The sequence below is a fragment of the Hipposideros armiger genome, unplaced genomic scaffold (genome assembly GCF_001890085.2).
Source record: "Hipposideros armiger isolate ML-2016 unplaced genomic scaffold, ASM189008v1 scaffold_457, whole genome shotgun sequence".
Classification (NCBI taxonomy): domain Eukaryota; kingdom Metazoa; phylum Chordata; class Mammalia; order Chiroptera; family Hipposideridae; genus Hipposideros; species Hipposideros armiger.
Window position 1 is genome coordinate 1,363,024 of NW_017731807.1, and position 9,506 is coordinate 1,372,529.

Sequence of the window (9,506 nt, forward strand, 5' to 3'; positions counted from 1 at the left end):
GGCGCTGAAAGCACCTCCAAGAGGAGTTACAGAAAGAAAGTTCATTCTCTTTCACCACTTTGTGGAGGGTCCATGGTGACTGTCCCAGTGGGGGCTAGGGTGTTTGCCCTCACCTCCGTTGCAGATGATGTCTGGGTCGAACCAACAAGAAGGGTCAGGCCCAGGCCCCTGTCCCCCTCTAGGGAAATGCACCGGGGTCCCAGCGGAGCGGAGGGAACCCTGTGTGGGGTCCAGCATGTATGTGGCGAACAGCCGGTCCCCCGCCTCATCTGTGTCTAGCAGCACAAACGGGGCCTCCTCGGCTCCTCCCAGGGCCTGGCAGAAGCCAGGGACCCGGGCATCCTGGAGGTGGCTGGTCACTGCTGCTCCAGACACCCAGCTGCCACCTACAGCAGCCCGAGCTCTCGCCACGCCCCCCGCCAACAAGAAGACCGCATCGTAGATGGTGCCGAAGAGTGGGGATACCTGAGGAAGGAAAGAAGGGGGCTCAGGGTTCCGAGTCATGGCCCATAATTAGAGACTTACTGGCCCTCCTGTCCTTTCACTGGGCTTTTCAAGCCCTATGTGTAATGATTGTTCTTCACCTCTAAGTTAGTGGTTGCTCATAGCCCTCCCCATTGGCTCTCTCTTCTTCTCTCCCATTGGCTATCCCACCCTTTTCTCCACTGACCATCCTTCTTTTCAGGATTTTTAAGCTCTTTTCATCATTGGTTAATTCTAATTCTCCATAATCTACAGATTCCTTCTTCCCTTTCCTGTTGTTTGCCCTGAATATAGTTTTAATATTATCTACCACTCACCTAAAAGCTTTCTTTCCCAATTTTTGGTTAGCTTTTATTTTCTATTTTTCCTTCTTTCCATCCTCCAAGGCCTCGTTGAGCCTATTATTCCCAGTTCTATCTCTCACAGTGCTAGGCACTGTGTAAAGCATTAGAGATATAGCAGTGTAATGATAGAGTCCCTGTCTCAGGGATCTTTCATCTAGTGTGGGAGATAGGGAAATTAAGGCAGTGTAAAGAGTGAGGGTAGAGGTAACAGAGGGAGCTGTGAAGACAGGAAAGAGAGCCCCAATGCAGGCTGAGGGAGGAGGAGGAGGCTTTCAAAAGAAGTGATCATCCCTCAGGGGATGAGTCAGAATTATCTGGGGGGAGAATTGGTGCAGGAGAGAGGAAACAGTACGCCAGCATCTATCTAGGGCAGAAGAAGCCACTGGGAAGCTTTGAACAGAAGTGTGACACTGTCAGATTTTTGAAGTTCAATCTGATTATTAGGTGGAAGAGACCTGGGGCAGGTAAATGTTGAAACAGAGACCATTTGGAGATTTTGTTTTGAGATTTGGGCAAGAGATGCTGTGACCTGAACCAGGGCAGTGTCAGTGAGAATGGAGAAAGTGGATGGATGTAAATGACCTTTAGGAAGTAAAAGTGACAGGACTTGATGTCTGGATGTGATACTAAGGGTTAGAGGAATCAAGGGTGACTTGCAGGGGTCTCATGTGGGCAGACAGGTAGAAGGCTGTGTACTTACTGAGAACTGAAGTTTTTTTCCACCGCTTTCTCCACTCTTTTTCCACCTGCCGTCCAACTCACCACTGTTCCTAACTCTTGTTCTCCTCTTCTTATTGACTATTCCCATCCTTTCACCCCATTGGCTACCCGAATCCTCTTCAAGGACACGAAAGGCATTGGTGGGGAATATTTCGCACACAGTCCCCCCTTCCCCAACTCATAGCCCTCTCTCATGTTCAACCCTTTGAGAAGAGCCTTTGTAGGGGTAAGTTTACTGCCCACTGACATTTAAATTCCCTTCTATCTTAGTAGTTTCTAGCTCCTCTTTTATGAATGCAATGGAGCTAGATGGTCTGAACTGGGATTGTGAGTTCTTAGGGAATCCTGGGTATTAGCTGATTTGGGGGGAATAAGCTGAGGATCTAAATGATTATGAAAGCCCCTGGATCCACCTAGGGGCCTTTCTGCTTCTCACAAGATGCCAAGGCTCTCAAAAAGTTAAGACCAGCAGATGAAGTTGCAGTGGGAACACCTCTGAACTGGGGATGGTGGTTGGATGGGCATCCTCCCTGCTTCCTGCTCTCTTAAGAACACCAGCTGTTTATTATAGACTGCATGCTGTGGTGGTGCTGGAAGTGAGTTTACTTTTAAGTAGACTACAAAAGATGTTGTAGTGTAGAGTTCATTAGAGTTTACTCCTTAGAGCTGGGCTTGAGAGGTCTCATTGCAGTCTCTCTGAAAGCAATCCCAATATACTAAGTGCCCCAGGCAAGACCGGAGCCTCTACATTACCCAGGATACTCCAGAACAGGTAGAGCTACTAGTTATTCTCTCCCTATTGGTGTCCTTCTCCTCTCTCCCATTGACTCCATCCTCTCATTTCATTGATTCTATCGGCTTCTCTTCCCGTTGCTTCCAGCCTTCTCTCCCCTCTTTGGCTATCTGCTTTTTTTACGGGTTTCCTCCCCACTTCTCTCCACGCTGGTTCCCCTACCTGCTGCAGATTAAGGTCAGGGGGCAGCTCCTGGTGTTCTTGGGCTCTGCGCAGGCTGTCCAGCACGCTGCCTCCAGAGGGACAGTGGCGCGTGAGGGTGAGCACCGCATCGTGGGCCCTCCGAAGCTGTGAGTTGTTGGCCAGCAAGGCCAAGGCCTCTGGGCCTGGGGACAAGGCGTAGTGGAGTGTGTCAAAAGGCAGGAAGACCAGGGAACCATCTGCCAGGCCCAGCTCCTCTGCAGCCTCCAGTAGGCAGCGCTGCTCCTCGCCGCCCAGCAGCACAGAGTGCATCACCATGATCACTGCTGGGGACACAGAGACTCCGCTTGCTGCTATGCCCGCTGCCGGTCCGACTACCGACCTCCCGGCCCCCTGCGGGGAGCCTACCTCTGACTCTGGGCCCGTCCTGGACCCTTCTCAGGGCCTCCCGGGCTCCAGACAGGTCAGAAGGTTCCATGGCGGTCACCAGGGCAACAGGCAGACCACGGGCCCTGAGTGCCGTGGCTAGTGAGCGTCCCGCCTCTACCCAAAGATCCTGGGGGGCGGTGACCAGGGCCACGCGTGCCCAACGGAACGCGCGAAGGAGGGCGTAGAGGGCATCAGCTGAGGGAGTCACGGCGGGGGCCGTCGTGCCCTCCACCCGCGTCCCCGGGCAGCCCCAGGGCACCAGCGCGACCCCCGCCTCTTGAGCTAGTAGCTCCGCGGGCCGGCAGGCTGCAGGGTTCACTGGACCCACGAGACCCGAGACGCGGGCCACCGCGGAGGACACCGCCTTCAGCGAGCCGGGCGTCCCGCAAGGCTCCGGCAGCAGCGCGACCTCGAAGCGGGGGCCACCTTCCATGGCTGGGTCGTGGTTCAGGCGGGCGGCGGCCATCCGGGCGGCCAGGTCCGGGCGGGCACGGGCGAAGATGGGGTCGCAGGTCCAGGGGCCCAGCACCCCCACTGTGAATACCGTGGAGAGGGCGGAAGGCGGCAGGAGCAAGAGCAGCAACAGCAGCAGCAGCAACTGGAGCCTAGGATGGGGCCAGGGCAGCGCCCAGGGCAGGCCGAGCAGGGATGGAGCCCACGGCTCTGGGGCGCAGAGCCGGAGGTCCGGAAGGCCCCCAGCGAGTAGGGTATAGAAGGTCATTTCGGCTTCTGTGAGCATAAACAGAGCAGGGAGAGCAGATGAACCTCCCCCACACCCCAGAACTCTTCTAGGGCTCTCTCCCCAACTCCCGAGTTTCTCAAAGCCCAGTTAACCCATGGCGTATCTCCACTTCCACACCCCTCTCCTCAGGCTTGAACGACTGGGCGGGGGTAGGGGGGGTGAGGGGGGGTGTCAAGGGCAGGCATGGCCTGGAAGCCCACCGCATCCTCCCACCCCTTTCTGTTATCCCGTTGTCTGCCCCCCTCGTCAGAGCTGTCAGTGGGAGTCAGTGAAGACATGTCCACCTCCTCCTTAGAAGTGTCCCAGGCAGAAGGGACTCGAATCCATGCGGCGGGGAATTTGCCACTCATGGGAAAGTCCGAGGCTCAGGCCCAAGGCCGGGGCGAGGGAATCACACGCCCTCCCACAGGTCTGCTTTGCAGCGGGGCCCAGGGCTGGGGTGTGGGAACAGCTGGCCAGAGCCCTTAATCTCCCCAAGCTGATTAGGGCCCCTTAATCAAGCAGGGAGGGGCTGGAGAAGGATGGGACACCCTTGAGATTTGTCCTGACTTTCAGGCAGTCAACTAGGTTCTTTCCCTCCCGTGCCTTGCCGCATACCCACAACCCCCATCATAAAAGCAGCTGCAGGTCCCCTTTTCAGGCTGCTGCCACACTACCCTGCTGAGCATGGAAAGCAACAGTATGTGCCCATGAACACCTGTGGGTGATCAGTCCTGGGGCGGGAGTTCTCTCAATCCCATTTCTGACTATATATATATATATATATATATATATATATAAATATATAAATATATAAATATATATATANATGGGGCAGGGGGAAGCCCTCACTCAACTTACAGTCTAGTGAGGGAAGCACACAGATGAACATACAATTGCAAATTATGGCAAGCACATCAAAGGAAAGAACTAATATTATGAGAGAGCATAATGGGAACCTGCATTAGAGAGGAGGGGACACTTCACTGAAACCTCTTGATCTCTCCCACATTGGGACCTACCTCTGTACCTAGCTGAAAAGAGAAGGCAAGGAGGGAGAAATGACAGCCACTCCACACCCCATCATGGGCCCAACTCTCACCTTGGAGAAAGTTGTCTTGGTTGCTGGGCGGATAGCTATGTGCTGATCCCCTGGGAATTTCTTCAGCCAAACCCAGTCTCCCTGGAGCAGAGATGGGAGCAGTGAACTCAGTTTTTAAAATCCCATAATGTGAAGAGCCCTAGAGTCCCCATTTCCACTGGTCCATTGCCCCAGAACATAGCTTCCATGTGACAAAGAGCATTAGGAGCCATGGGTTTGATGACTACCAGTCCACTTCAAAGCTAGCTGGGTAGAGCCCGCCCTTGGGTAAGAGATGCAGAAGGACTGAATGGCTGTCCTCACCAACAACCCTATTAAGCGAGCCATTACTACCACAATTATTGAAATCACAGCCCTCATCACAATCTGTTGCACTGAGGGAACACTGTGCTGAGAGTCAGGAATCTGGGTAGATTAGGCTTTATTATAGACTAATTGTGAAGTCAAGGCAGCTCCCCTCCAGGCTATGGGCTTCATTGTCCTCAGCTGTTGGCAGGGCTGGCTCATGGGCATGCAATCTGTGCGTCACACAGGGCCCCATGCTCAGAAGGGCCTGAGCTTGATTCAGCTGTTGTCACCTTGAATGAACAAGGGCCCTTCATTTTTATTCTGCCCTAGACCTTGTAGCTGGCTTTGTCTATTGATAATGGATTTGGACGAGAAGAGAATTTGGGGGGTTTGATACTGACCCCTAAAAGGCATTTGGAAATAAATGTGGAGACATTTTTATTTGTCACAAAAACTGAGGGCTATGTTTAGTAAACAGAGCCAGAGATAGGAGACACTAAACATTCTTTAAGGCACAGGGTAATCCCATAGGGAAGAACAACCTTCCCAAAATGACAACAGTGCTCCTCAGAAATGGCTATAATGACCTTTAGGTGACATACTAAGAGTGTCTGCCTTCTTTCTGTGAGCTGACAATCAGGAGCTCTAAATCTCCCCTCCCCTCTTGATTAGCTGAGCTCTCTCTCTCAGCTGTCCCTGCATTTGTTCTCATTATCTCCCACCAATGCCACCACATTCAGATAAGCTGACCCCAGAGTTAATGTTCTCATGCCTTTTTACGACTTTCTTTTTCCCCTCAAAGTCTTGCTGTTCCTGAGTCTAGTTGGAATTGGGTGGAAATGCTGGGTGGGGCCAAGACATGAGTTTGGCTTGAGTCAGGTATAGCCCCATCTGGAAACTCCCCATCCTGAACAATCCATGTCCCGGAAATGTCTTTTTTGGGACCAGGAGGCCACATCCCAGATGTCCCGCTTCCCAACCTTTCCAGGGAGGCCTGTGCCCTTCTGTAATCTGAAGGCTTATCACTGAGGGGGCAGGGCCAGGGGCTCCCAACAGGGTGGGGAATGGTTTCATTAGCCAGACCAGGCTGCATGCTGGTTCTAGCACAGTCCCCACCAGTCAGGCCTCCAGCCTCTGGGCCACTGTGGTTAGCCTTTGAGGAGCCCTCACCTGAATAATGGCTAAGGGAAACTCTTGGGGCAGGAAGGATTGCCAGATGCTCCCCTTTGAGAAATCCATGAGCTCTCCCTATATCCTGTTCTAGACTCCGATACCCATTTCCTGGAGCCAGCAGGATATGACATGACTCCAGAAATAAAGCTCAGCCTAGTTGAGAGTCAGGCTCACCTCATAGAGGCCAATGTTGGAGCTATCCGGGGGCTGGCTGGGGACACTGCGAATGTCTGACATACTGCGGGCAGCCAGACTCGACCCACTACCCTGGGCCACCTGGAGGGTAGAGGTCAATGCAAGGGGTCAAAATATACTGTCTTGGGTTGAGGTCAGGCAGAGTTCTAGGGATTAAAGAGGGGAGGGGAAGAAATCTTAATTAAGAAGGTGATAATGACATTACTTTCCAAATGCACAGCACTTTGCAGTTTAAAAAACAAACCTACTCATTTTCTTGTTGGAGCCTCACGCTGCCCCAGAAAAGCAGTCGGGACAGGGGCTGTTATCCTCATTGTACACATGAGGGTGCTGATCTCCAGACCACAGACGTGGGACAGGGGTAGGGCAGAAACCAGACCGCCTTCAGGAGGGGCTGGGGTGAGAGCTGACCCAGGCAGGAGACCAGATATATAGGGGAGAACAGCTGGATCCTGGCTCCCTGTCTCTCCCACCTTTCGAGAAGTGCTCCCTTGTGGGTGGAGGAAGGTGATGTCATCCAAAGTCAGGATGATCTTGTTGGGGCCTGAGACCATTTGGATGTGAAGTAGCCGTTGCCTGGTAGGAGAAAGAGGTTATTTCCACAAAGAGGATCAAGGTCATGAGAGGAGGCCCCAGGGGATTATGTTGGCTCAGGGGAGGGCAGCCATCCCAAACCAGACATCCTCTGGGACTCTGCCAGCACTCCAGGACCCCTTTCTTTAACCCCTTCCAAAAAAAATTCTCCCTTCTATCTTGAGTGGATCCAGTCTGCTGTTTTTGCTGCACAGTAGCATTTCTGGGAAGTAGAGAGCCAAGCTCATTGACTTACCTTACTTCCCTACTCACCTCACATAATGGGCCAGGAAGGCCCCTGTCAGCCCCATCCCAACCACCAGGAGGAAGCTGATAAAGATGAGGCCAGGCTCCACTCCTAGAGGGGCAGTGAGGAGAGTGACCCTGAGGACTGTGGTGGAGGGGAGGCACCCTCTCTAAGGAGGTATGCAGTCATGTCAAATCCTGGAGGCTCCAGGAAAAGGGGATGGGAGCAGAGAAAGGGAACTAGAAAAAGGTCATGGGTTCTGCAAAGGGGAGCATCTGGGAATGCTAGAAAGGTTTCAAGAGGGCATTGGGGGCTCAGCAAGAGAGGGCTCCTGCGTAAGTTTGGCGTCTAAGGAGGAGCTGAAAGCACCTCCAAGAGGAGTTACAGAAAGAAAGTTCATTCTCTTTCACCACTTTGTGGAGGGTCCATGGTGACTGTCCCAGTGGGGGCTAGGGTGTTTGCCCTCACCTCCGTTGCAGATGATGTCTGGGTCGAACCAGCAAGAAGGGTCAGGCCCAGGCCCCTGTCCCCCTCTAGGGAAATGCACCGGGATCCCAGCGGAGCGGAGGGAACCCTGTGTGGGGTCCAGCATGTATGTGGCGAACAGCCGGTCCCCCGCCTCATCTGTGTCTAGCAGCACAAACGGGGCCTCCTCGGCTCCTCCCAGGGCCTGGCAGAAGCCAGGGACCCGGGCATCCTGGAGGTGGCTGGTCACTGCTGCTCCAGACACCCAACTGCCACCTACAGCAGCCCGAGCTCTCGCCACGCCCCCCGCCAACAAGAAGACCGCATCGTAGATGGTGCCGAAGAGTGGGGATACCTGAGGAAGGAAAGAAGGGGGCTCAGGGTTCCGAGTCATGGCCCATAATTAGAGACTTACTGGCCCTCCTGTCCTTTCACTGGGCTTTTCAAGCCCTATGTGTAATGATTGTTCTTCACCTCTAAGTTAGTGGTTGCTCATAGCCCTCCCCATTGGCTCTCTCTTCTTCTCTCCCATTGGCTATCCCACCCTTTTCTCCACTGACCATCCTTCTTTTCAGGATTTTTAAGCTCTTTTCATCATTGGTTAATTCTAATTCTCCATAATCTACAGATTCCTTCTTCCCTTTCCTGTTGTTTGCCCTGAATATAGTTTTAATATTATCTACCACTCACCTAAAAGCTTTCTTTCCCAATTTTTGGTTAGCTTTTATTTTCTATTTTTCCTTCTTTCCATCCTCCAAGGCCTCGTTGAGCCTATTATTCCCAGTTCTATCTCTCACAGTGCTAGGCACTGTGTAAAGCATTAGAGATATAGCAGTGTAATGATAGAGTCCCTGTCTCAGGAATCTTTCATCTAGTGTGGGAGATAGGGAAATTAAGGCAGTGTAAAGAGTGAGGGTAGAGGTAACAGAGGGAGCTGTGAAGACAGGAAAGAGAGCCCCAATGCAGGCTGAGGGAGGAGGAGGAGGCTTTCAAAAGAAGTGATCATCCCTCAGGGGATGAGTCAGAATTATCTGGGGGGAGAATTGGTGCAGGAGAGAGGAAACAGTACGCCAGCATCTATCTAGGGCAGAAGAAGCCACTGGGAAGCTTTGAACAGAAGTGTGACACTGTCAGATTTTTGAAGTTCAATCTGATTATTAGGTGGAAGAGACCTGGGGCAGGTAAATGTTGAAACAGAGACCATTTGGAGATTTTGTTTTGAGATTTGGGCAAGAGATGCTGTGACCTGAACCAGGGCAGTGTCAGTGAGAATGGAGAAAGTGGATGGATGTAAATGACCTTTAGGAAGTAAAAGTGACAGGACTTGATGTCTGGATGTGATACTAAGGGTTAGAGGAATCAAGGGTGACTTGCAGGGGTCTCATGTGGGCAGACAGGTAGAAGGCTGTGTACTTACTGAGAACTGAAGTTTTTTTCCACCGCTTTCTCCACTCTTTTTCCACCTGCCGTCCAACTCACCACTGTTCCTAACTCTTGTTCTCCTCTTCTTATTGACTATTCCCATCCTTTCACCCCATTGGCTACCCGAATCCTCTTCAAGGACACGAAAGGCATTGGTGGGGAATATTTCGCACACAGTCCCCCCTTCCCCAACTCATAGCCCTCTCTCATGTTCAACCCTTTGAGAAGAGCCTTTGTAGGGGTAAGTTTACTGCCCACTGACATTTAAATTCCCTTCTATCTTAGTGGTTTCTAGCTCCTCTTTTATGAATGCAATGGAGCTAGATGGTCTGAACTGGGATTGTGAGTTCTTAGGGAATCCTGGGTATTAGCTGATTTGGGGGGAATAAGCTGAGGATCTAAATGATTAT

The 9,506-nt window shown here is 52.2% G+C and overlaps 2 protein-coding genes and 1 pseudogene across 3 annotated transcripts in view; all 3 read right to left on the reverse strand.

Moving 5' to 3' along the window:
• Window positions 1–4,103, reverse strand: part of GUCY2D (guanylate cyclase 2D, retinal) — a 16,102-nt gene extending 11,999 nt beyond the window's left edge. The window contains exons 1-3 of the mRNA XM_019665909.1: window positions 2,890–4,103; window positions 2,503–2,807; window positions 81–465 (exon numbers count right to left, since the gene is read on the reverse strand). Coding sequence (XP_019521454.1) covers window positions 81–465; window positions 2,503–2,807; window positions 2,890–3,649 — 1,450 coding nt within the window. The 5' untranslated portion in view covers window positions 3,650–4,103. The remainder of the gene's footprint in view (window positions 1–80; window positions 466–2,502; window positions 2,808–2,889) is intronic.
• A 433-nt stretch (window positions 4,104–4,536) lies between these two features.
• Window positions 4,537–8,429, reverse strand: LOC109395130 (retinal guanylyl cyclase 1-like). Of its 2 annotated transcripts, XM_019665954.1 has the most exons (5): window positions 7,678–8,429; window positions 7,236–7,320; window positions 6,863–6,965; window positions 6,369–6,470; window positions 4,537–4,814 (listed from the first exon to the last, which is right to left on the reverse strand). In XM_019665954.1, exons 1-5 carry the CDS (start codon window positions 8,066–8,068, stop codon window positions 4,662–4,664), a joined length of 834 nt encoding a protein of 277 aa, XP_019521499.1. In that variant the 5' UTR covers window positions 8,069–8,429; the 3' UTR covers window positions 4,537–4,661. The 2 variants fall into 2 exon arrangements, with proteins under 2 accessions (XP_019521499.1, XP_019521500.1); XM_019665955.1 differs by lacking the exon at window positions 4,537–4,814 and having other exon boundaries at window positions 6,375–6,535.
• A 101-nt stretch (window positions 8,430–8,530) lies between these two features.
• Window positions 8,531–9,506, reverse strand: part of LOC109395115 (transmembrane protein 70, mitochondrial-like) — a 50,214-nt pseudogene continuing 49,238 nt past the window's right edge.

What these genes read in the sequence shown, in the direction of transcription:
- LOC109395130 (XM_019665954.1), bottom strand. Translation starts at nt 8,068, where the DNA reads ATGACTCGGAACCCTGAGCCCCCTTCTTTCCTTCCTCAGGTATCCCCA. An exon ending in TTCCTGGCCCATTATGTGAG is followed by an intron (nt 6,966 to 7,235) that starts GTGAGTAGGGAA and finishes TTCTCCTACCAG; the next exon opens with GCAACGGCTACTTCACATCC. An exon ending in CCAACATTGGCCTCTATGAG is followed by an intron (nt 4,815 to 6,368) that starts GTGAGCCTGACT and finishes TCTCTGCTCCAG; the next exon opens with GGAGACTGGGTTTGGCTGAA.